At 38.4% G+C, this 27,311-nt stretch overlaps 1 protein-coding gene across 1 annotated transcript; it reads right to left on the bottom strand.

Annotated features, from left to right (window-relative positions):
- On the bottom strand, window positions 1–27,311 carry Ppp1r36 (protein phosphatase 1 regulatory subunit 36). Its single transcript, XM_013357490.4, has 11 exons — window positions 26,163–27,311; window positions 25,477–25,541; window positions 19,477–19,563; window positions 18,560–18,657; window positions 18,397–18,463; window positions 16,033–16,131; window positions 10,817–10,951; window positions 1,558–1,600; window positions 1,062–1,240; window positions 785–976; window positions 1–304 (listed from the first exon to the last, which is right to left on the bottom strand). The coding sequence occupies exons 1-11, from the start codon at window positions 26,478–26,480 to the stop codon at window positions 157–159; spliced, it is 1,431 nt and encodes a 476-aa protein (XP_013212944.1). The 5' UTR covers window positions 26,481–27,311; the 3' UTR covers window positions 1–156.

Raw genomic sequence — 27,311 nt, 5'->3', positions numbered from 1 at the left:
TTAACTTGAATAACTTAAAAAGTTTAATAATAATAACACACATATTGATCCTATATCAAGCAGTTAAGTTGAAGTAGTTTACCTGAAGTGCTGGGACTTGATTACAGAAGTGGAATATACCAGATTATTTAGGGCATATTTAAGAAGACAATGTTTTCATGACTCCAGTGTGTCCTGAATCTGGTTGTTATTTCTCTCTACCAGGGATGGAAGTCTTTTAGATGATTTTGCATTTTCTTTTGGTTCAAGAGGGAGAAGGGTATGAGGGTTGAACAGACATCGTGGCTCCCCCAAAATGCCAACTCTGTAAAAAGAATTTTTGGTACAGCTGAGGTAGTATACTAAAACTAAGACAGACAAGACACAGACAGACAGACAGACACACACACACACTTTTTTGAAAGTTGTCTCTATTTCATGAATAACCACTGTGGTCTGACATATGAATCCAAAACTCAATCCACAGCAAGATTTTGTATTGACCCTTCCTAAATTTCCCAAAGATGATTCTTACAATACATAACCATCAGCCTTAAAGAATCTGTTACTTACTTCTCCAAGTTACAACTATTTGGAGTTTCGCACAACTTTCTAATGATTTTTTTTTCTAATCTCAATGGATATAACTAGAATTAATCTGGACAGGAAACAGTCAGGAGCAGGGGATTCATGGAAACACAGATGCCTTGTCTTCATTCAATTCTCTGCAGAGGCCTGGTGCTGAGCCCCTGCCCCTTCCAGGTCCAACCCTCAGGCTGTCTGGCCTCCCTCCTGAGTCACTTACACTGACATGGGCACAGAGTCCAGACTTTGCATGTGTTTTTGTACCCGGCCTGGGAGTTTGATGCCTACTAGATGATACTTTTTCTCAACGATATTCTGAGCTTTTTCTCTGAGAGATGGCAGCAGAGTAGACAGGACTGGAGAACGCATGTTAACGGCTTTTTTAATGGCTGGGCGTTTTGCCATCATTCGCCTGTGGGAGAAGAAAGATGCCATTTAGATCACCTTCTCCAGCTGTCTAGAAACAGCCTCAAGTTTACAAAAGTCAGAGATCAAACCTGAATTGTACAAAAGTCATGCGTTTCTTCTCCCCTCCTGATTCTTCATCTTCCCGTTTCCTTCGAGGAATGTTGAACATATTAGAGCGGAAGAGCCTTCCTATTTCTTCCTCGATTTCTGTCAAGTGTTGACGTTGGAAGACAATCCATGCTACATGTGTACAGAAAGTGAATAAGGACTATGACAAAAAACAGACAAGAATCACGATTTTCAGAAATCATAAGAAAAATTCTCAACTGTTCATATAACATTGCAAAGTAGCTACAAACCCAAATGACCCAATTTCTCAATATCCCTGAAAAGCCATGAAAAATTGGACATGTACTTGCCTTCATGGGAGAAAAATCAGACCAAAATCCTAAGGTGTACTATGTGGCTTGTTAGCATTTTTTTTAGAAAGAATATTCACCAAAATAAGTGCCTAAGAAATGACTATTCATCATTGCTATGCACTATGTATCACAGCACAAAGAAAATCCCTAAAATGTGACTCACCTCGAAGAATTTCCAGTCTTTTTGTGTGTCTGACATTTTCTCCCTGCAACATAGCACATTATAACAATAGGCTGAGAGGGAAGTTTAGTCTTTAATAATCTAGCTCTTATCTTTCCCAAAATGTAGGCTCATGACCTGTGGCTCCAAGACAATTAGCTACATGAATGCTAGCAAAAGGCAAAGAGAATACAAATGCCTTCTATTCAACTTCCTAGGTGACCCAGGTCAAAACTTCTGGAGTGTTTGGGCAAAAATTAACCAAAATTACCAGGCACCGTGGTGCATGCCTTCAATACCAGTAGCTCCGGAGGCTGAGGCAGGAAGCTTGCAAGTTCAAACCCAGCCTCAGCAACTCAGCAAGGCCCTAAGCAACTTAGCAAAACCCTGTCTCAAAATAAAAAAGAGTTGGGAATGTGATTCAGTGGTAAAATGCCCTTGGGTTCAATCCCCAATTCCCAAAAGAAAAAAAAAAGCCAACATAAATTCAGAATAAACAAGCCAATGAGAAATTGTATATTTTCAAATGCTTCTGGTGATGTGAGTGTTGGGGACATGACGAGAGTGGGAAGGTGGTAAACAGGTTATGTGAAGTGATAAATAGATGTGGTTGCACAGAACTAGAAGGTAAGTATAGAATGAAGAAAAACAATGGTTTTGGCTGCTGGATGCAAAAAAGAAAGAGAAACAAAATTAATAAAATCAACACCACACCATCAACAGACTAAGAATTATATTGTGCTCCTCCTTCTTCTGAGTAACATCTGACATTAAAGAGTCTGGAGCTTTTTCTCTCTTGCTAAACCACACACCCAGACCTGAGCCTTAGCTCTTAAAGGCAGATATTTGCCCAGCAGTCCTTGCAACACAAATTCATTGTTAAGGCTATTGTACTGGGATGAGCATGCTTAGTAAACCTGACCTTGCATCTTACACAGGTTGTTTTGATTTTGACTTTCAGCTTTAGGGAAGCAGGCATGTTCTGAAGAGTTCTTGAGAGTTGACTGTGGGGGCTGTGTACCTGCAGTCACTCCATCAGTCATGGGGAAGGAGGTCAGACCCAGGGTGCTCCAAGGTTGAAGCTGGTTTCATTTCTGCTTTTCCTTGTGCCTTCCTTGGAGTAACTGTGATTCCTAGGATTCTAGGATTGGTCCTGGGACCAGGCTTTCCAGAACCATCCTGGAAAGTCTAGGGAAGATAATCCTCAATCCTCAGGACCTGCATCCTTCTTCCAGGGACTTTGGTTTTTACTGGCCCAAAGTGACCTTCCATTGGGGCATGAGCCCAAAGAGCTGGTTCATCTTTTACAATTCTTATCCTACCTGCTTCTTTGTATACTGGATTCCTCATGTACAAATCTTCAACACAAAATTAAGGCAACAATAATTACATTAAGTGCAGACTATATTGCCAGATACCATGCTGAAACCTTTATGTTGACTACCATATTTAGTCTTCATAATACCCATATGAAGTAGTCAGCACTATTATTCCCACTTACAACAACAACAAAAAAAACTAAATTTGAGATTAAAAACCAAATATATATGTTTAAGTAGGGACAGATCTTTTTTTTTTTTTTAATATTTATTTATTTAGTTAGTTAGTTTTCGGCGGACACAACATCTTTGTTTGTATGTGGTGCTGAGGATCGAACCCGGGCCACACGCGTGCCAGGCGAGCGCCCTACTGCTTGAGCCACATCCCCAGCCCAAGGGACAGATCTTATGCTAAAATTCATGCCTGTAAGATATACACCTCTGTCCTCATAACCAGAATGCTTGGGAAATGGCTTTTTCTTTAGAATAGTTTGCAGATAAAAATATTGAACAACGGAGTCCAGCAGAAACTTTTCAGGGAAAGAAGCTTCCATGTTTCTTTGGTTTATTCAGAAATTCAGGTATGAATTCCTGCCCTTTCATACCTCTACCAGATTGAAACTAGAGCCCATGCAGACCTGCCAAGCTGAAGCAGAAAACCAAACAATCTGTTTTTGGAATAATGAGTCAGCTTATGTTCTGGGAGAAAGTTTAGAGAGACAGCATCTTGGCAAGGTTTTGAAATTAGAGAGTGACGTCCATGAAACACACATTCTCCCTCTCTCTCTCTCTCTCTCTCTCTCTCTCTCTCTCTCTCTCTCTCTCTTTCATTTTTTAGTTTAGAAGGAAAGGTAACATGAACGTCCTTCACTTTCCTTCAAATTGGCATAAATACCTGAACTCTTATCTCTCTTAAAACCTAAAGCAAACTGATGTGGCCCACACCTGGGAAATGAAGAATGGAAGACTGGGTCTTACCATTCTGATTTATCTCTATGAAGGAAACTGAAATGAGTCCAGGAAATGGATGTGTAGCAGGGGCACTGTTTGGGATCTCACAGTTCAATCTCTGTAAATTCATCTATTGCTGGTGAATTGTGGATCATTTTCTCTTTTTTGTATTTTATAATTTCTATATTAAGGACATAGAACCTAAAATCAATTGATTTAAAATTTAGAAATTTTTTGATTAATAGAATGAAAGACACTTCCCCCTCTGCCAAAATCACCTGCAAAATTAAACAAGGTTTGTAATAGCACAATCCAATAGTAACATAAGGTAAGCCATAAATATAATTTTTAAATTTCTAGCAGCTATGGTTAAAAGAAACCAAACAGGTGGATCTGGAGGTATAGCTCACTTGCTTAGCAAGCACAAAGCCCTAGGTTTGATCCCCAGCACTGCAAAATAATAAAATAAAATAAAATGGTGATGTTAATTTTAACAATATATTATTTTATTCAAATTCCTGAAATATCATTTCAATATATACTCAATATTTTAAATTGATAAGGTATTTTATTTACCTTAAAGCTTTTTGTACATATTTTATATACTACATATATTTCACACTTATAGCATCTCTCAATTTGAAGCTACATTTCAAATGCTCAGTAGCCACATGTGGCAAGTAGCTACCATGCTTGTCTGCAAGAGCACTGTAGTGTGTGTGGGACCCGGGTTCGATTCTCAGTACCACATAAAAATAAAGTCATTGTGTTATGTCCCTCTACCAAAAAAAAAAAAAAAAAAGTTCTCTCTCTCTCAAAAAGACAGAGAGAGAGAGAGAGAGAGAGAGAGAGAGAGAGAGAGAAAAGGTTCAGTTTGGTCCACAGTGTTGAAGGCTTCAGTCCATCATCAGCTGCTCTATTGCTTTGGGTCTGCAGCAAGGTAGCACATCATGGCCAAAGCACATGTTGTACCAAAATCACTCACTCACCTCATGAACCAGAGAGCAGAGGAAGAAGGGGCCAGGGCCCCACAATCCCTTTCAAGGGCACAACCATAATGACCTAAGGATTTCTCATTAAGCTCCACCTCTTCAAGCCTCTGCCACTTCCCATCCTGGGGATCAAGCCTTTAACTCATGGGTCTTTGAGAGACATTCAAGATCTAAACTAAATAAAGGTCAAAATCTGCCCTATACAAGGAAAAAGAAGCTTCAAAGATGTGTTGGTGGAGAGGGGAAAGAGTCCTTAATGCATGTGACTGAGCTGGGAGGCAGGTTTAAGAGTGATTTAGAGCTGTGTGTTGTGGCATGCATCTGTCATCCCAGCTATTTGGGAGGCTGAGGCAGGAGGATAATTTGAGACCAGGAATTTAAGACCAGTTTGGGCAATATAGTCACACCCACCACCCCCCCAAAATTTTAAAAGATGATGTTTTAAAAGAGCCTACTTTTCTTTCTATCTCTACCTCCACCACCAGCCTCTTTGGTCCACCATGAGGTGGCAGCCACACTGAGAGTGTAGGAAGAAGGTTCATATCCTAGGATGGGGGTGAGGATGAAGCCTGTACTAGCTACAACCAAAGAACAGATCTAAGTCTATAGTTTACACCAAAAAGGAGGCTTTTGCATGTATCTCCAACACCAGATAAATTTTACTGAACACATTCATCAAAATTTTGCTGATTTATGTGATACTGGATTTTCACAGATGTGTTTAGAATAGAGAAGCATCTTCTCTTACTTCTCAAGCAACATGAAAGCACTAGATTAACAGCCCCAAATTATTGGTTCTACTATAATCTTCACTTTAACTCCAGAGATAAATGGCATGAGGTATTCTAGTCCAATATTAGCCATGCATGTATTAGAGGGAAAAAAATCAGAAAACCCACATGAAAATATTAGCTTATTCAAATTATAGTGAATAAGACATGTTAAAATCAGCTAATTACTTATAACTGAAAAAAATCACTGTCCTCATTTTCTACATAAAACCCACCAATGCCAGGCACGGTGGCACAGGCCTATAATACCAGTGTCTCAGGAAGCTGAGGCAGGAGGACTGTGAGTTCAAAGCCAGCCTCAGCAATTTTGGAAGATCCCAAGCAACTCAGTGAAATTCTGTCTTTAAAAAAGAGGGCGGGGGCTAGGGATGTGGTTCAGTAGTTAAGTGTCCCTGAGTTCAATCCCCAGTGCAAAAAAAAAAAAAAAAAAAAGCCCACCAAAAGAATACTATAAATTCCTGAATCAAGGACATAATCAACATCCATGGCCATTAACAACTCACTGGCAGAACCATCCTGCAATCTGCTTTCCTCTAAGTCCTTTGTTCTATACATGTCAGTCCTTTGACATGTATGGAATTTGATACATAAATGGTGCATGGTGAGCTCTAAGCCTGTTCTCCAAACTGCCATCCAATGGGCAGAAGAAAAGCAAGTGATGCTGCAGATGGTGGAAAAGGGACCAGGATCTTGTGCTAACCAGAGGCATTCACCTACTTTCAAACATCATAGTTTCCTTTAAAAATCATATTGTAAGAAGGAAAAAGGAGGATGGGGAAAGGGGAAATATTGGAAGACAATAATGACCAAATTATATTGTTATATCATGTGCATATTCAAATATGTAACAATGAACCCACTATTGTATATAATTTTACTGCACCAAAAAAAAAAAAAACATGGAAAAGATTGTAGCTGGGAGCAGTGGCACACACTTGTCATCCTAGGTATTTAGAGGCTGAGGCAGGAAGATCCCAAGTTCGAGGCCAATCTGGTCATCTTAGCAAGACCCTATCTCAAAATAAAAAAGGGCTGAAGATATGATTCAGTGGTAGAGCACTTGACTAGCATGTGCAAGGTCTTGTCTTTTGCAATCAAACCCACATTTGTTCTACTTTAGTCCCAAGCATTTGAATGTAGCTAAAGATTCTCCAGATGCTCAATAGTTTCTAGATTTGAATTAGCAGTAGTTGATTTTCCAATGTTCCACTTATCTTTTTCTAAAATATAGGGGAAATTCAATAGTGTATTCAAATGGCCCAACAAATTAACACAACTGTCTAAATTGAACAATTAGCTGACAAACAACACTATGGTATAATTGCTTGAAAGGCTGAGTAAAGCAAAATTCTTATGAAAACACAAGAGTGCGTGTGGTACAGAAAGGATGCTGTAACGCAGTGGCTTTCAGACTCTTTAAATTGTAACTCACAGCAAGAAACATACTTAATATTGAGTCCCTAGAATACACACATTGACTGCTATGGTGTGAATCTGGTTTGTCCTTGCTGAAATACAAGCTGAGGCTTACTTACCCAAGGTGACAGTATTGAAAGGGAGTGGGACCTTTAAGAGGTGAGAACTAGTGGAAGATGGCAGAGTCACCACTGCCCTCTACAAGGGATTGATGCTGGTATTATGGAGAGTTGGGTTGGGTCTCATAGAAGTGGATTAGTTTCACAGCAGGTTGTTAAAGAAAGAGCCTGGCCAGGCACAGTGGCACATGCGTGTAATCCCTGGGACTTGGGAGGCTAAGTCCAGAGGATCACACTTTTGAGACCAGTCTTGGCAAATTGGCAAGATTCTGTCTCAAAAAATAAAAAGGGCTGAGATGTGATTCAGTAGCAGAACACCCTGGGTTCAATCTCTAGTATTAGGGGGTAAAAAAAAGAGCAAGCCTGCTTTCTCCCTGATTTCTTGCTTCCTTTCCCACCATATTGTCGCGACCCCTTGCCCGCAAGGAAGACGCAACTCGGGAATCTTCTTTCAGCGGTTTATTCAGGCCCTTGATGTTTCTTCTACTCATCCCTCGGATGCCCCTCCCAGGCTTAATATAGCATCTCAAGCCCCAATGCGAAGCTGCCACGTGGAACTTTCTCATAGGGTGCTGAAAAACCATGCGCCAACTCTCCCAAATAAGGAGTTGTTTGTCACAAACCACAGCGGAGCCAGCGCCATCTTGTAATGGCGACCATAATCTGCATAAGCGGCAGAGGCGGCTCACCACACCATATGATCTATCTTGTACACTATGACACCTGACTCCTCTTTCTTCTCTATCTTCACTCTCTCTCCACTTCCCACCTTTGATGCTATCTGCCATGAGGTCCTTACCAAAAGTGAAGCTTGGTACCATGCTCTTGGACACCGGTTCTATGAGCTCATTAAACCTCTACTATTTAGAGAACAATAATACAGAACCCAGCCTCAAGTATTTTGTTAAAGCAACTCAAAACATACTAAGACACAGACACAAAAGTATCCTGAAAAAAAATACTTAACTTAATTTTATATGATATACTTGATTTTTTTAAAAACATTAAAAAAAATTTTTTAGTTGTCAATGGATTTTTTACTTTATTTATTTATTTGTTTATTTATATGTGGTGCTAAGGATTGAACCCAGGGACTTACACATGCCAGGCAAGTGCTCTACCACTGAGCTACAACTCCAGCCCCAGATACACTTTTTTTTCAGTTGTTTATTAAAGTATCCCTGGACTATGGATTTCTATTTATTACTTTTACGCCAGATATACTTATTTTTTAAAATTATTTTATTCTCTTCACAACTACATTGATTTCAAGATCTACCAATATGCTATGACTTGTAATTTTAAAAACAAATTGGTTTAGGAGCATTACCATAAGGAAAAGCAGGCTGTGGAAAGCCGAATGTGTAAGGACTATCTATACTTTTAAAAGATACAGAAAGAAATAATGACTGCAAGCCAGATGTGTTGGTCCATGCCTATAATCCCACCTACTTGGAAGGCTGAGGCAAGAGGATCAAAAGTTCAAAGTCAGACAGGAAAACTTAGTAAGACACTATATCAAAAAAATAAAAAGGGCTGGGAATGTAGCTCAAAGATAGAGTAGCCCTGACTCAATTCCCAATACTGGGGGGGGAAAAATCAATAGGAATTTACCAAATTGGGTTAAAATGTTAGAAAAATTCAAAATATAACAAGACATGTTACTGTGGAGAAAAAAATCACCAATAGATATTACTAGAAAGTTTGATATTAGTTAAAAAAATAAAAAGCTTATATTCATAGTTCATCTGATATGTTGTAACAGATTTCAAATGGAGCAAAGTCACATTTCTTTAAAATGCTAATTTTAAAAAATTAAAAAGAGAATAAGTTTAACCCAGGAACGGCAAGAACTTGTATGACTATCAAATATCAGAAAAAAGGTGGACATGTTTGAATAAAACATTTTTCTAATGTTTAAATATATAAATATTCAAAAGAAAACAACAAACTAAAAAATACAAATGATCAATCCTTGGTTTAGGATGTAAATAAAGAAATTAAAAAATTTTTCAACTCCCCCTTGGAAAATGGTTGAAACTAAATGAGTAGACAGTGAATAATTTTAAAAAGAAAAAGAGCAGAGATTCTAAAAGCCTGAAAAATATTCATTAATGTAAAACATCTTTAAGCTTTTAATATACCTTTAAACTATCAAAAATATTAAAATAATAAAACCCATCACAACCAAATATGCTTATTGCTGAGGGCAATACAAAATGTTTTAATTTTTTTGAAATCACTTTTCCCAGCCTCCCATGCAGGAGGTCTTGTGGAGGGCTCTGGATTCTTTTCAGTTGGTTGGTCTTGGTTGGTTGTTTGGAGATGGGGTCTCCCTATGTTGTCCAGACTGGACTCAAACTCCTGGGCTCCAGTGATCTTCCTGCCTCAGCCTCCCAAATGCTGGGACTATCGGCACATACCACTACCTCTGAAATGAACATTTTTGGAGCACAATCTGGCAATATGTTATGAAGAGCTTTTTAACAATTGTTTGTGCCCTATAGGTAAAAACATTCTGGGTAATAAGCCATAAGGAAATAGTCCACATGAACAAAGTAATTTATGTAAAGCAATACAAACTACAGTAAAACAGAAAAACTGAAACCATATAAATGTTTACAAAAGGGATGGTTAAGCAATGGGTACACTATACAACAGGATAACTACAGCTGCTATGGAAAGTGATAAGTGAAATTACGTATGCAGAATAAGAGAGGAGAGCACATAGGAAATGTAGAACACACACAAAAAAAACATAGGAACAACTGGGTTAAGTATGTTCATGGACAAAGATATCTTTGAAAACATGGGGGATTTAGAGAGAGGTATATCATGTATGTGTTCTTTTCCTATTGAGGGTTTTTTTTTTTTTTTTTTTTTTTAAGTTCTGGCTATGGCCATGGGATGGCTCTTGGGCTTGTCATGAAACTGTTCAGGGGGAGATTTGGGGTTAAGGATCAAAGTTTTTCTTCCTGTGATCTCCAACTTTCTGGTGATGAGACCCCTTTTTAAATTTCAATTACAATTATGCAGACATTGTCATCCTAAGACAAAAATTGTATTCCCATAAACAGTGTTATTTTATAACCCCCACCTCTGCAGCTCTTCCTGGCAGTTGCAAAACAAGCAGACATTCCATCCCCCACCAACATTGGTCTATCACTCGGTATGTACTAGAGGCAACCAGTAGCCCTGCCTAGCATAGGAATCCCTCCTGGTTGAGAGCAAGATTCCACTGAGAAATCAAGTCATTTAATCACAAGCAGGGGAGAATTTTTGAATATCAGCTGAGCCGGGTGTCATGGCACACACCTATAATCTCAGTAACTCTGGAGGCTCAGACAGAAACACGGCAAATTTGAGGCAAATTTCAGGAATTTAGCGAGACCCTGTCTCAAAATAAAAAACAAAGGGCTCGGATGCAACTCAGTGGTAAATACCCTTATGTTCAATTCCGTACCTAAATAAATAGATATTAACTGAGATTCTGGGATGTCTTCCATACTCACTTGACTCTCTCAAAGCAGACAACCCCCAGTGCTTGGGGCAGATTTTACCTGAGCCCAATTATTCTGGACAACAAAAAGGAAATGCTTTTCTCCCTGGTACCAGAAGTCAAATGCAAGGGTCCTAAGGGTATCATGATCTAATGGCATCTGGAGTGCACTTACTTTCCACAGCACATGTGATGCTTATCGGGCATGCCCAACCCTAGCACGAGGACACAGTACTTCTGAGCCAAATATTTCTGTGCTGCTTCTAACTTACTTAAAACCAGCTCCATCTCTTTTTTCTCTACAAGGCCCCTAGAGGGAAGAAAAAGATAATATGGATTAATTTGAGTAAATGCCTATTAATTAGCATTTTAAAAGTCTGAATTATAAACTTTTTTGAAAGATATACTAGTGAGTCAACAGACCTGACTTACCAATTCATTTGTTTTATTTGAGCCATGACATAGGAAAATCCTTAAAGTCCCTTAAATCATTATTAATCACTAGAATCAGTAACTCAAAGTTTATGGTCAATTTTCACTTGTTTATAGATAGATTCTTTTTGCTATCTATGGAGCCTCAATTTTATATACAGCTAGTCCTAATATCTACAGAACAGCTCAACTAACAAGTGACCCATAACTGGTTGCTGAGGCAGCGGGCAGCTTTTCTTTCTACTGTGTTCTCAAAGCTGCTGTAGAGACTCCCTGCCACCTAAGCTTTCCCAGTTCCTGGTGTTTCTATTAATCTTGGGGGCTTCAAGTACAGCACTGGGCCACTCTCAGTTCTGAGTTTAGGTTAAAGAGGCATTTGTGGACAACTATTTTGGGAACTTGGGTGTCAATTATAATAACATTGCTTCCCTATGAAAACACAGCCCCAGCTCCAACTGAATTGCAAATGATCTTTGTAAAAGTCTTTTCTTAGGTTGCAACATGTCTGAATCCTAATTTTAATTTTTTTTTTTGCAGCACAATAGGGAACTATATTCTTGACAATACATTCCAGTGCACTGTTAGTCACTAGATACCAAATGAAATGCGCAGTACACAAAAACAAATTACTATCCCTTCTGAGGTTAACCACTACAATGACTAGATGAAGATATGCTGTGAGGGGAAATGGTGACTTTAAGGATAATATGGCTGTTTCAGAGCACAAAACATTATTACACATGATAAAAGGCATTTTATTCTAGTGGAAATCACTAGAATAAAATGAGTTTCTTGAATAGATAAAGTGGGCTCCAACTATTTAAATTTTGTTTTAAATTTTTAAGAGAGAGAGAATTTTTTAATATTTATTTTTCAGTTTTTCGGTGGATACATCTTTATTTTTATTTTTATGGGGTGCTGAGGATCGAATCCAGCGCCCGGTGCATGCCAGGAGAGCGTGTTATCACTTAAGCCACATTCGCAGCCCTAAATTTTATTTTTAATTTGTTTTAATTAGTTATATATGACAGTAGAATGTACTTTGATACATCATATATAATGGAGTATAATTTCTCATTCTTCTGATCGTACATGATGTAGAATCACACTGGTCATATAGTTATATACAAACATAGGGTAATAATGCCTGATTTGTTCTATTATCCTTTCTAACCCCATACCTGCTCCTCTCTCTTCACTCCCCTTTACCTAATCTAAAGTAGCTATATTCTTCTCTAGCTGCCCCCCATCATGGATTAGCATCCACATATCAGAGAAAGCATTTGGCTCTTTTTTTGGGACTAGCTTATTTTGCTTAGAATTAAGCTCCATCCATGTACCTGCAAATGCCATAATTTCATTCTTCATTAAGAATGAGTAATATTCCATTTTTTAAATCTATTCATCTGTTGAAGGGCATCTGGGTGGTTCCATAGTTTAGCTATTATGAATTGAGCTGCTATAAACATTGATGAGGCTTCATCACTATATAAGCTGATTTTAAGTCCTTTGGGTATAAACCAAGAAGTGGGATAGCTGGGTCAAATGGTGTTCAAGTTTTCTAAGGAATCTCCATACTGCTTTTCATAATTCTTGCACCAATCTGCATTCCCACCAGCAATGTATGAATGTATCTTTTTCCAGTAGGCTCCAATATTAAGTGTCCAAATGCTATGTAACCCAAACACACCCCTCCACATGAGCCCCAATGGCCACATCACAGCCTCTCTCCCTGCTTCCTGTACCTTCAACCTTCCTTTGTCAAAGTTGCCAGTAGCTTTTGCTATAATCCCAGCAGCTTGGGAAGCTTAGGCAGGAGGATCTCAGGTTCAAAGCTACTCTCAGCAATTTAGCAAGGCTGTGGGCAACCTTGTGAGACCCTGCCTCAAAATAAAAGGCTGGGGATTTGGTTCAGTGGGTAAGTACCCGTGGGTTCAATTCCTTGTACACAAAAAAAGAAAAAGAAAAATTCTATATCTGAAAAACCATTCCCTATAATGTTTCAGCCTTTTTACTTCATTCTGTAGCACTGCCTTAGATAGCCCTAAACACTAAATTAATAGTTCACCTGAAATAACCAGTATATTCTTTAAAAATGCCAGGGTGCAGCTTAATGGTAGAGCATTTGACTAGCATGGCCCTGGGTTCCATTCCCAGAACTATTAAAAAAAAAAAAAAGTAAATGACAAGAATGACAAATTTTGCTGAAATTGATGCTTCAGTAAGAGAAAAATCAGCATAATACTGTGAAATAAACATCTGAAAAGAATTTCAACTGGAGTGTGGTTGTGTACATCTGTAATCCCAGTGGCTCAGGAGGCAGAGGCAGGAGGATAGCGAGTTCAAAGCCAGCAAAAGCGAGGCATCAAGCAACTCAGTGAGACCCTTCTCTAAATAAAATATAAAAAAAGGTCGGGGATGTGGCTCAGTGGTCGAGTGCCCCTAAGTTCAATCCCCTATACTAAAAAAAAAAAAAAAAAAAAAAAAGGTTTAAAGAGCCACAGAAATGATCATATTAAACCTTTGAGATTTAACCCAGGCACCAAAATATGCAACCTTAACCACTGTAATAAATTACCCCTTAATAACTAAAGTCAAGTCATTTACTTAATGGAAAGTTATGCCACCATTAAAAAATCATAAAGGAGGCCATAACTTGAAAAATGTTTATGGTACAAGTGTTTATAAACTCAGGCAAAATTGTGTCTTGTTCAGAGCTATAAATCTTGATTCTGAATGGATGAACTCTGGAAACGGACCCATAGTTGATCAATAGAAGGTGCTGGGTGTGGTAAAGCACAGGCTTTTGAGTTAGACCTGGGTTCTAGCCTCTCTCTACTACTTAGTAGGTATGTCATTTCAACAAATTACTTCACCTCTCTGAGCCTTAATTTTTTCATCTTTAAATGGGGAAGAGCTTTCTTTTCTTGGAATTAGGGCTTTTAACCATCCAGTATCATCTAAATGCATCTCCCCCTGCCCTTGGCTACACAATTTACTTTGCTGTATTTTTAAATTTTTTTAAAATTTTAATTTGTTATATATGACAACCAAAGACATATGATTCATATAACCCATACACAGCACAATTTTTCATATCTCTGGTTGTACACAAAAGTAGAGTCACATCCTTCGTGTCTTCATACATGTACTTAGGGTAATGATGACCATCGCATTCCACCGTCTTTCCTACCCCTCTGCCCCCTCCCTTCCACACCCTCCCTTTTACCCCTTTGCCCTCTCTAGAGTTTATTTAATCCTCCCACCTCCCCCGCCCCAAAAAAATGCATCTTTGACATCTTTCTCCATTTCTTTCTGCCCTCCTCTCACAGGATGCAAGCTTTCTTCCCAAGTGCGACCACTAGGTTAAGACAAGACACTATCTCGTTTATTTCTGTGCAACACTGTGAATTAGGCACTATCATTATCCCTATGAAATCAATTTTTTTCTGTGCTGATATCACATTGCAATCTATGTTTAATTCTAAATAATAAGTAAATGGACTGATTACTGGAAAGCCTGAAAATGAAAGGTCATAATGCTTTTTTAGAATCAAACCCCAGAATCAATCATTTTAAGACCTATTTTGCTTTTGGTCATTTCTGTAATTGATTCCTTCTAAGAAACAGTCTTATATCTCCATGTTCTAAAGAGTTTTCATGCATTTTAAAAATAACTAAGGAATCTTTCTTCTCTGTTACCTGTTAATTAAGATATAAAATAAATTTCTTTGCTAGATTAGCAATAAGCCTCAAAATTAGAAAAGACCACACAAAATAAGCCAAAATAATACCTCCAAAGTCTAATAAGTTTCTACTTGGGAATAGTAAGAATCCTTGTACCTTTGAAGCTCACACTGGCTTTAGCCCTTTTGCTCGCTACCATAGAAACACTGCATGCTCTGGCTGTCTTACTGTGAAAGGTTGCCCTGAAACAACACCAGCATTGCACATTATGATAGCTTTATGGTAGCAGCAGTGTTTGAATTATTTATTTGGTCCTTTACAAAACTGCTATCCAGAAACTATTTCTCTATCCATAAAATGTTTTTCAAACTGCTTGATTATATACAGGAGTTTTGCATTTCAAAATACTCTGTAGCAAGTTAATGGCTCTATTCAACATTCCTAACAGCTAAGTCACTGGGTTGGTTCCACATGTACGAGGAGGGCAGCTGGGCACTTGGAAAGTTCCATGCTTGTGAAAGGTCATGGCCAAGTCTGCAAGGCATTGTTCTGCTGTGGACTCCAAGTTCCCAGAGCTTGCCCCTGGGTGAATATCTCTAAGCCACCTCTGTGTAAAGCAATTATGTTCTTTACAAGTAACCTAAGAAAGTTTGGGGTTTTTTTCCTGTGATGACATTTTGGCCAATTCTGTTATTTAAAAAAAAAAAAATCTTAGCTTTTTTATTAGATGCTTACAAACCCTTTAGCAAGAACTTTTATTAGCACAGAAAGCATAACAAAATAAATCTATTTCTGCACTACTGGATATGGTAGCTACTAACTACATGTGGCTGTTGAGCATTTAATGTGGCTAGTTTCAACTGAGATATATTGTAAGTATAAAAGACACCAGGCTTCGAAGACTTATTTCATAAAAAAAGTAAAATATCTCATTAATCACTCACTTCCTAGTATTGACTACTTGTTATAATAATATTTTCCAGTCATAGGGTTAAATAAAATAACTTTTAAAACTAATTTAACCTGCATCTTTTTAAAATATGGTTACTAAAATTTTTTAAATTACTAATGTGGCTTTCATTAAATCTCATTATTGGGTACTGTTATTCTTTATTAGTTGGAATATTTTGTTGTACGGAATACCCATTATTCAATGAGCTTTAAAAACAGGAAAACTTCTCCCATGTACACCCAAAAGATTTTTAAAATTCCATTATCTCTTCACCTTAGGTAAAAGTTACTTTTAAACTGGCACTTACAGAACTTACTTACACCATATAGCTTTCGGGCTTCTTTTCCAGCGAGTTTTTTTCCAAGTAATGAGATAAATAGTATAATAATGCCATGAGGAAATTGTCAAGATTCTTATTTCTATGAAGAAATTTAGAAAACAGAAAGAAAGAAATCAACACTAACCTATTTCAAATATGAGGTTTTTCATAAAAAATATGGGCATAGGACATGAGTAGAAATACATGTTATCATGCCTATCACACAACTAATTTACTTACCATTTAAGATTCTATTACACTACTGAAAGTTAAGAAATTCACTTTTTGTAAAAAAAAAAAAAAGATTTATTTTTGGAAAGTCAGACACTAAATTCTTTTTGTTTCTTTTGTACTGGGAATTGAACCCAGGGATGCTCTTCCATTCAGCTACATTCTCAGTCCTTTTTTTTTTATTTTTTATTTTGAGACAGGTCTCACTAATTTGCTGACACTGGCCTCAAACTTGCAATCCTCCTGCCTCCGCCTCCCAAGTCCCTGGGATTACAGGCTCCACTGTGCCTGACTACTAAATTCTTACAGTTGTGCTTATTAATTAAATTTTTAAGAAGTTCTTAATATACAAGTAATATATATCCATTGTTTAAAAAATGTACAGAAATTGGGGCTGGGGCTATAGCTCAGTGGTAGAGAGCCTGCCTCGCATGTGTGAGGCACTGGGTTCGATCCTTATCACCACATAAAAATAAATAAAGATATTGTGTCCAACTACAACTAAAATATTTTTTAAAAATGTACAGAAATATATAAAGTAAAATATTCTCTCTTCTATCCTACTCCCTGGTTGTGGCCACTATTAAGTCTTTGGAATGAATTCTTCCTAAACGTTCTAAAGCATAGGTGTTTACATATAACATCCTCCCCCACCAACATGTATACATATGTATAAATATATGCCTTAAAGTATTTTTTTTCTATAGATATGATTTATTGCCACTTGCTTTTGTCACTTAAATGTGTAGTGTGGACCTCTTTCTATAATGCTATGTATAGATGTCCCTTATTCTTTTAAACAGCTGAATATTCTCTCTTCAATTACTTAACTAGTCTTCTGTTGAAGGATATTGATGTCTTTTTAAAATATTATAGACAGAAGTGAAATTGTTAGAACACAGTACACAAGCATATTAAATTTTCATGTTTTGCTCTCCAAAAAGAATGCACTGATTTACAATGCTATTCTCATTTTTCAATTAGAAGTTATTGTTTTCTTTATATTTTTATCAGATTTTACCTTCTTTCTAGCCCCCAAAGGACATTCTTACTCTGACATGCTTTCTTTTAACTGCACCTTTAGAGCAGAATGAAGGTGACTATTACAGATTTTTTTGTCAAGATATTAATAACTACTTATCTAACTTTGGGTTTCCCCAGAAAAAGATCCTGAAACAAGGAACTGAGAGTAAGCAGATGATGTGGGATGTGATCTTAGGAAACATCCTATGGAGAGTGGAAATGGAATAGGAACAGGAAGGAAGCCAGTGAATGGGGTGCTATCACCGTGAACTAGTATAATTCAGTTCTGCAGGGGCTCTGGGAGGTTGTATAGAAAATATCATGTAGAAAACAACTCTAAGGAGTTGTCCTGCTTGCCAAGGTCAGTGCTCAGGCCAAGTGGGCCCCTGCAGTGGAGCAAAACCTGAGGGCAGAGTCTCAGGTATTCATCACAAGCAACCTGCACTGGAAATCTGAGGGGATGTAGGAGAAGTGCCTATAGCATTGGGTGCCCAACTCTAATAGACCAGTCATATGTGCAGATGCCAAGAGAAGCCCAGGCACAGACGGCCATAGAAAGGAGACACTATTCTTAATTTTGTAGCTAAGGGAACTGATGCTTAGAAAAATCAAGAAACGGGGCTGGGGATGTGGCTCAAGTGGTAGCGCGCTTGCCTGGCATGCGTGCGGCCTGGGTTCGATCCTCAGCACCACATACAAAGATGTTATGTCCGCCAAAGACTAAAAAATAAATATTAAAAAAATACTCTCTTTCTCTCTCTCTCTAAAAAAAAAAAAAAAAAAAGAAAAATCAAGAAACATTCTACAGTAAATGGGTACATTCTGTGAATGGTATTATAAATATAGTGCAGTCTGCATGGAACTCTGGGAACATGACTCTGTACTCCTTGCCCTGGGACTTTGTTGGGGTTTCCTGTGGGCTCCTGTGACTTTTGGATTCCTCTGCCAGACTTTTTGATTTCAGTCTTTGTGACTGAGTGATGAGTTGATGGTTTACATAGAACCTGCTTCCTGCTGTTTCTCTAAAGATCAGATCTATCAGCATTTATCAGATGAAATTACTGCAAAGTAAAGGGGAAAAGACTTACAATGTCTTGCAAGCATTACACACCTCATAAACGTTGTAAAAGAACAGATCTTCTGCATCTCAGTATCTTGTAGCAAAAGCAAAGCAACAACTGAAAGGAGAGAAGATGGTAATTGAAGGAGAGACAAAGTGCTGCCTTAGAGGTTCATACCAGGTAGTGTGTAAGGAGGAGGGAACAGCTACTCACATTTAACATCATCCAGTGTAACGTTGCCCTGCTGACCTCGTTTCTCTAAGGCTTTCGCTGACTTATCCTCTCTTGAAGAGAGCCTTTTATCTGTCAACCTGTTTTGGAACAACAGCATGTAGTAGTGTTTTGTTTTTTTTTTTTGTTTGTTTGTTTTTTGGTACCAGGGATTGAACCCAAGGGCATTTAACCACTTAGCCATATCCTCAGCCTTTTTTATTTTGAAACAGGGTCTCACTAAGTTGCTAAGGCTGGCCTTCAACTTGCAATCCTCTTACCTCAGCTCTTGAGCCACTGGGATTACAACTGTGCACCACCATGCCCAGCCCCTAGTGTTTTAAAAGGTTTTAGTTGTATCTACTCTATCTTGTAGTGTGTGAATCATTTACTATAAAGTAAGGAGATCCTCAGAGTTATGCATGGGTTTCATTTAATGAAATATCATTTGGGGATGTATTTTATTAAACATTATATTTATTATGCTAGATATAAAAGGAATGCACACTGTCTGATATAAAATGTACACATAGGGCTGGAGATGTGATGCAGTGGTAGAGTTAGTTGCCCAGCATGTGCAAGGCCCTGTTCAACCCCTAATATCATATGTACAGTACACGCACACACACACATATATTCCATCCAAAAGAGATCATTTCAATCATCTATTTCTGGATAGTTACAATATTCAGATTAAAAGAAAACTAAAAAGTTGAAATGTACTAACAGCCAAGTTATCACAGATACATTTATAGGGATGATTTGTAACTCCCACTATAATTTTGAGGTAGTGCCTCATTTTTCCTTTATTGGTACTGCATTTCAGCCTGAGATAATGGAACTTAGAGTTTGTAAAGACTTAAGTGATTCCACTGAGAGGCACCATTGGCAGAACCGGCATGGATGAGAAGTGAAACCACCTTTCTGAAGCGGGGCCATCAGTTTCAGCAAAGTGAACGGCTTTGCCTTTCTTTCCTTTTTCCTTGAGTTCTACTGAAGATATAAAACTGCAATAGAAATGAGATGATTAGGAACTTGAGTTTTCCCAGGGAAAAAACTAATCACATCATGATCATAACTCATACAACCTTAGGATGGCATATATTATGAGCAGAGGCCAAATATTTTTGGGCACAACAGTGTTCCATTTATGAATTTATACACAGAATGATTAAATCTTCAGATTTTACATTAGGCTCTCAGCCTCAGCAGCCTCCACTATACTACCATACACAAAAATTTCTATCTAAAAATCTTGTAGTAACTTCTCAAGAAGCAGAAACCTCACTAAGTTTGCAGGGATTTTAAAAATTTATCGAGTACTTGTTATGGGCCAGATGCTTTTAGGAAAAATCTTATTTATTTATTTATTTTTGGTACTGGAGATTGAACCACTGAGCTACATCCCCAGTCCTTTTTATTTTTAATTTTGAGGTCTTGCTAAGTTGCTTAGGACCTTGTTAAGTTGCTTTGCTGGCTTTGAACTTGATCCTATTGCCACAGCCTCCCTAGTCGCTGGGATTACAGGCATGTGCCCATGCCAGGCAGCACAATCTCATTTAATCCTCATAGCAACTCTATGAGAAAAATAATATTAACACCATTTTTATATCTGGGAAAAACTGAAGCTTAGAAAGAGATTAAGTAACTTGATTGAGATCACATAATAAATGGCAAAGCCAGGATGGGCACCCAGGTTCTCTAGCCACAGAGCTATGGGCATAGCCACCAGGCAATCCTGCCCCCAAGAAGTCATCTTGGTAATTTTGAACCCCTCTCAAGAACTTGCCTGTCTCCAGGAAGTTTTCAGAACCCTTTACTTGACTCAGGATTTCCTTACAGGCAGTATAAGACTTATTTGGCAGTAATGGATCTAATTAACAAGAGACCTCAAAAAACAACAAGTTTATACTGAGGCCCCTGAGACTCTTGCTGACAGTGAACATGAGATGGTATCTGATTATAGCCACGCTCTCAGAATATCAGCAAATGCTAACAGGAAAATAGAAGTCTTTCAAAGATCAGTAGGATATGGTTCCTACCTTAGAGAGAATACATTTTCCACAACTGTGGTGTTTGCTACATACATTGGTTTGGTGGCCCAGTGTGGGTTATGAATTGCTTTTCTGCTTGGAAACAATACGGCATTGATAACCCAACCAGTAGCTTTATCTCTGCCCAAAGTTGTAAGTGCCTCTGTTAAGCTGAAATGTAGATAGAGTAATGGAAGTACTTTCTCTCCAGTTTTAGTCATTCTCTAAAGATGAATATCGATCATATAGATCCTTATTGCCTCCTTATAAAATAATTTTGGAGGAATACCTCCCCAGCAGCTTTGGCCAACCTCCTAATGTCCTGTTGTATCATATGTCAGCTCCAAAAAGTGAGTACATGATTTCACCTCAAGAGAATGGATTACTTGTATTTTTCCACCTTTCTTTTCCTTTCCTTTTTGAAGACACTGGCACCATGCTGGCCAATGGATGATTTCCATGCTTTTCATTCTTTCTGATGTTCCTCTTATCATTGGTCTCCAAGGATTGGGATCATGGGGGAGGGTGTACTGAGTTATTAGGGTGGGGGAAAGGCAAGAAAAATAAATAAATTTATGAATACCAACTGTTAATGGTGGCTACTCCAATGAGGGGTGGAGGGCTGGGACAGACACGAGATAGTGGTAAAGAAATCTGTCTTCCACATCTGTATGCTTCTGCATTATTTGAATTGTTTAATAATAAGAAGGTATGTTTATTACCTGTATAACTAAATCTTTCATCCCCTCTACATGCTTACTGACTCACCTACTGTCCTAATCTCTCTATTCTGTTAGAATTCATGGTCCTACCCCCTCCCTCTAAGATTATCCACCTAATTGGAATCTTGCTCCTCAGTGCTCCCACAGGAGGGGCTTTCTAGAGCAGAAATGTAGCTCATGTACTCAGTAAGGGTTCCTGGACAGGCCTGCCACCTCTGCAGCTTCTACTCCGACCACTGCCCACTCAGATATGTTCAGACTTTAATAAGAAATCAGCACCTATATTTCCACTGAACCCAAACACTAACTCTGGCCATAAAATATACAAAGGTCTATTTTCCTCCACCTTAGTACTGTCCCTAATAGCAGGACACTTAAGGTAACCTAAGGTTTGCCAAACTGAGTTACTTAAACATGAAACAGCTTCATCATATTCCTTTCTACATCTCCTCAAACTGTCCCAGAATGTATGTGTGTAGGCCACATAATACTTGGGGTATTTAATTTTTTTTAATTGAGTTGTAACTTATAAGTACTAAAGCAAATAAATCCTAAGTATAAAGCGTGATCAAGTTTTTAATATGTATATACCCACGTAACTACCACCAACACATAAAAACCATTTCCAGTACATGGGCAGGTTCCCCTGTACTGTCCCCCACTATGTGCCAGTTGATAATACCCCTAAAGGTAACTGCTATTTTTTACTTCTAACTTGGCAATTCCTTTTGTTTTAAAAAATTTTTACACACATATAACCATTCATTCAACCATTTACTTTTTTGTTGGGGGGCTTTGGTGTTTGGGGGGGAATTTATTTATTTTTGGTACTGGGGATTGAACCCAGGGGCATTTAACTACTGAGTTGCATCCCCAGCCCTTTTTCATTTTGAGACAGGGTCTAGCTAAGATGCTGAGGCTGGCCTAGAACTGGCTTGAGGCTCCTGCCTCAGCCTCCCAAATTACTGGGATTATAGGCATGTCCCACTGTGCCCAGCAGTATTTACACTTTGTATCTAGCCTTTTTGGGACAATATTATACTATGTGACTTAGATATTATTTTTAATACATTTAATCAACATATAGTAACTGGGGTACAGTGTGATATTTCAATACATTTATATAATATCATGATCAAATCAGGGTAACTGGTGTATCTATCACCTTAAACAATTATTACTTCTTTGTGTTGGGTACAATTATAAACCTCTCTAGATTTTTTAAAATAGACAATTAATTACAACCAATATTTTAAGTCATACCATCTCTAAAACTAGGGGAAATCAAATCAAGTCATATTTTAATAACAATTTGGTAACAAAAGAAACTTTAGCTTATGAATATGAATATTTTATAAATATGAAAAACTATGAAACTGATTATCTGTAAGTTTACTAGTAGGCTCAAATATGAAATAGTGCTACCTGGATTAGCACCGAAGATTAGTTTGAAAAGTACTGCTAACTGGGCTGGGGTTGTAGCTCAGCAGTAGAGTGCTCACCTAGCATGTGTGAGGCCCTGGGTTCGATCCTCAGCACCACATAATAATAAATAAATAAAGGTATGATGTCCAACTACAACTAAAAAGAGTAAATATTTTTTAAAAATACTGCCAATTAACTTCATTTATACAGAAGTTCAGTGAGTATGGTACAATTTTCATTAGAGAAGAGGGCTAAGATGGCCTTTATTTATATTTATTTTATTTTTCATTATTGAAGATCAAACCCAGGAATTCACATGTGCTAGACAAGCCCTCTACCACTGAGTTACATCTCCTTACAGCCCTTTTGTAATTTATATCTTACAAAAGGGCTGTCCCTATCTATTCTTCATCATGTTCCTTTCTACACCTCCTCAAACTGTCCCAGAATGTATGTGTGTAGGCCACATAATTTTTTAAATTTTGAGAAAAGTTCTTGCTAAATTGCCCAGGCTGGCCTCAAATCTGGGATTTTCCTGCCTCAGCCTCCTGAAGCACTATGTCACTACCTAAGATAGTCCTTAAATATACATGAAGAGGGCTGGGGATGTAGTTCAATGTAGAGTACCTGCCTAGCATGCTGGGTTTGATCCCCAGCACCTATATATGTCTATATCTACATATAGATACATAGAGATATACATATGGTATGAAGAATAGATATGTATATCTGTATGTATCTATATGTAGATGCAGGCATATATAAGAAACTTTTAGACCCACATTCTATTTTGATTCCTGTGACTAGTCTTTCATTTAATAACCACAGCTGTCTGTCTCACAGTCACCAAGTGTAATGCTTTAGAAGCTGCCAAACAGAATCTTCTATGACATTTCTGAGAAAAAAAAAAAAGCAAAACTAAAATTACTACTTTGAACATAAAAGATTCCTTAATCCTGGAACAAATATATTCTATGAAACTTGATTTCAATGCTAATAAAATGTGAAGCCTTTTAATTATTTGTTTGACCTCCATGTCATTACATTTATAATGTAACTATATATACTTAGCAAAGTTCTTCCTGGCCTCCAGCCCCATTTGTCCAACAGCTGAAGAGTCATATCCATGTGAACATGTCATAGCAAACTCAAACACACATTTGTGTCTTTTAATCTGTATTTGAGTGAAGGGCAAGCCTAGCCATTCACTTTCTCCACTCAGACACCTGGGAGTCAATAAAGACCCCTACTTCTCCCTCTCCTTTTATATCCAGCCACTTGTATTCTATCAATTTTATCCAAACATTCTGTCAATTCCACCTCTTAAATATTTCTTTGTCCTTCACCCTTCTGTTTTTAACTGCATGGAGTTAATTCTGCTACTTACTATAACTATCTCTAATCCTGCACAAGGGTTTTGGCATCAGACTAATTTTGGTTCAAACTATCAGTTGTGCTACTCAATGTCTATATGACTTTGCTTAACCTCACTGACCCTCTGTTTCTTCACCAATAAAATGAGAATATTTTTTAAAAATTTTAAAAATATTTATTTTTTAGTTGTAGTTGTTTGGACACAATTCCTTTATTTATTTTTATGTGGTGCTGAGGATGGAATCCAGGGCCTTGCATGTGTAGGCAAGCACTCTACTGCTGAGCCACAACCCCAGTCCCCATAAAATGAGAATATTAATGCTCACTTCATATAGCTATTTATAAGAATTAGAAAAATATGCACTAGATACACAAGTAGTGGCTAGTATTATCAGTTTAGTTATATAGTTTTAGAATCAGTATTTATTTTTTCCATTGATAGCAGGGTACTTAACCACTGAGAAACATCCCCAGCCCTTTTTTGTATTTTAATTTGAGACAGGGTCTCACTGAGTTGCTTAGTGCCTTGTTAAATTGCTGAGGCTGGCTTTGAACTCCTGATCCTCCTACCCGAGCTTCCTGAGCCACTGGGATTACAGATGTGTGCCACCACTCCCAGCTAGATTCAGGATTTTAGATTAGTTTTTCTAATCTAATTATATTTCCTTATAAAATGTACCATCATTGCAGGAGGTGTAATATGATCCCACTCATGTAAAACTATTTCTATAACTTACAAAGGCAACTTTACACAGTATTAAGAATATGGACTCTGAAGCCAAACATGCATACATTTAAATCTTCTTAGTCACTTATGAGCTATGCTATTGGACCAAGTTACTTAATTTTCAAATCACTTAGCCCTTTGAAATCTCAGTTTCTTTATCTGTAAACTGGATAGCAGCTGTTTCAAAGGGTTTGTAGACTGATTAGTAGAAAGGCTGGTTCATGGGAAGCAGCTGGTAAGGGTTAATTAACAGAAAGTGATGTCTGCCAGGCTGTTCAGTAAAATGATAATCTCCAGATAGTTGGACTTCACCAGATATTTATTTTATTCTCTATACTTTTTTTTCAATACAAATTGTAATGTTACATATTTGAAATTGTGGTCAAAAGAATGAGATAGAATTAGGCAATAATTCCAAATAGTAATATAAAATATCCTTTTTGTAGAATAATGCTAAATAACACTATAAAGGGAAAACACTGGTTAAATATTTATTTTTCTAGCAGTAGGGAAGATATATATTCCTGTGTATTTCTTAGCTTCCAGAATCTCTATACTTTTCTTCATTGCTTATTGCTTATTTTTTATCTCACACATATGTAATTTTATAAAACTGCTAATAGTTTTATTAAAATTTACCTTCTGAATTCAAGAGTTTTGGTTTCATCTTTCCAGTACCACATCCCTAACTGTAATCCTGATTGCTGCAAAATGAAATGATTGAAGCAAAATTAAAAGTTCAATTTTCAATCCACGTGTTACATAAACCTTTAATAACTCACACGTCTTTTTTTAACTCTAGTCAGTAAAGATGTAGAATCTTAAAAGTGTATTTTTAACTTATCCTTTTTGATTGCTTTTTGGTTTGGTTTCAGTAGGAAGGGAGGGAGGGAGGGAAGAAAGCAGGAAGAGGAAGGAAGGGACAGCTCAGGTAAGGAAAGGGAGGAAGAAAGAAAATTTAAACTGCACATAACTCAAGATTCATCGGACAAAAATATTTGGGATAAAATAAATTGAAGCCGAGCATAACCACAACCTTTGACCTGATTTGGACACAAAACAGCAGCCTGCTCCAAACCCTTCGCCCTCCGTTCCGAGGCAATCGCCAAACCCTTTCAGGTAGTGGTAGAGAGCAACCCACCAGCCCTTCCTTGCCCCGGGTCCTATCCAGAACAGGGCTGCTTCTCTGCCCCCACCCCCGACGCTCCCCAGCTGTTGGGCTACTTTGCAACCCTCCAATCAGAGGTGGTGAGGTGGGCTTTCACGAGCATCTAAACATCTGCGAGTGGAGCCAGAATTCAATTCCTACCGACTGCTCAATGTACCTCTCTAGGTCTGTTTTTGTGGGCAAACATGCTGGTATGTTTTTGAGAACTACCGGTCCCGGAGGAAGGCGGCGACCCGCCTGTGGAGGAGGTCACGGAGCGCAGCAAAGGACGAGGGCGTGCGGGTGCCGGTAGGTTGTTGTCCCGGGCACCCGCCGAGCCTGCGACCGTCGCCCGCGGCGCCGATTGCCGATCCGGGAGAGCAGGGCCGCCTTCACCAGCCCCCGGAGAGGGGAGGACACAGGCGGTTTGTACGTCCTGCCGGGAAGGGGCCTGCTTGTCCCACCGCTTCCTCTTAGACTCGGGCAGCCGGTACATGGCTGCACCCTGGCCGCCTCACAGCGTCGCCCAGGCCACCGGACGCGGGCGCTGGCTCACCGGACGCGGGGCGGGGTCGGGGGCTGCTTCCGCCGCGTGTCGGCGGGACTCGCGCTTCTCTCCAGGTCCCTAAAGCCCCACCCAGTGCCCCGTTAGCATGTCTGACTCAGTAGTAAAGCTGCGCAGGACTTGAGGGCATTCCCTCCGTGATAGTACACTTCTGCGTTGTTTCAAAGCAGCAACTATATTCCCTCCTATAGGGAAGAACTGTCTGTTCCCACCTTTCTACATTAAGTGGGTTGGACCTACGTTGATTTTGAGGTGTTGCAGGGGAAGAAGCAGTGTGGCCTAGTGAATGAGATACCAGAGGAGATTTTCAGAACATTTCTGCCTCTTCACCAGTTGTGGAACCTAGGGTAAAACAGCTCCCATCCTGCTTCTGAAAATACCCAAATCAGGAGTTATGAAGATTTTCATAGTTGTGTGTTTGTAAAGCACCAGCCTTAATAAGTACTCAAAATTAGTGTTGCTCAACTCAGAAAACGTGCTCGGTGTCAATGTGTAATTAAGTTGCTATTTTTACATATATTTTTCATTTTTCAAATCACATATCTTGTAATTTCCTTTTGCAATTGAGTTGGTATGCAGATTTTGGTTGATATTTTCCCCTTCCAACACAGAAGCAAGCAATGCAACATGATTAGGAATATTGAATAGTTTGCTTTTGTATCCCCATAGTTTAAATGGCATAAAAGATACTCAGTAGCTTAGGGATTTTTATGCTCCCATAAACTTTAAAATTGTGGCTAGAGATACTCTGCTGATTCCGAC

Source organism: Ictidomys tridecemlineatus, chromosome 5 (assembly GCF_052094955.1).
Source record: "Ictidomys tridecemlineatus isolate mIctTri1 chromosome 5, mIctTri1.hap1, whole genome shotgun sequence".
Taxonomy (NCBI): Eukaryota; Metazoa; Chordata; class Mammalia; order Rodentia; family Sciuridae; genus Ictidomys; species Ictidomys tridecemlineatus.
Note: the sequence above shows the minus strand (reverse complement) of the source record. Positions and strands in the feature narration are given on the sequence as shown.

Bases quoted from the DNA above. Each gene is read 5' to 3' on its own strand.
- Ppp1r36 (XM_013357490.4), bottom strand. From the start codon at position 26,480: ATGTACCGGCTGCCCGAGTCTAAGAGGAAGCGGTGGGACAAGCAGGCC. The intron at 19,564-25,476 runs GTAAATTTTAAT...TTTCTATTGCAG, and splicing joins AAAACTCTTGAATTCAGAAG to TTTTATATCTTCAGTAGAAC. The intron at 305-784 runs GTAAGTGACTCA...TTCTTTTTACAG, and splicing joins GACTCTGTGCCCATGTCAGT to AGTTGGCATTTTGGGGGAGC.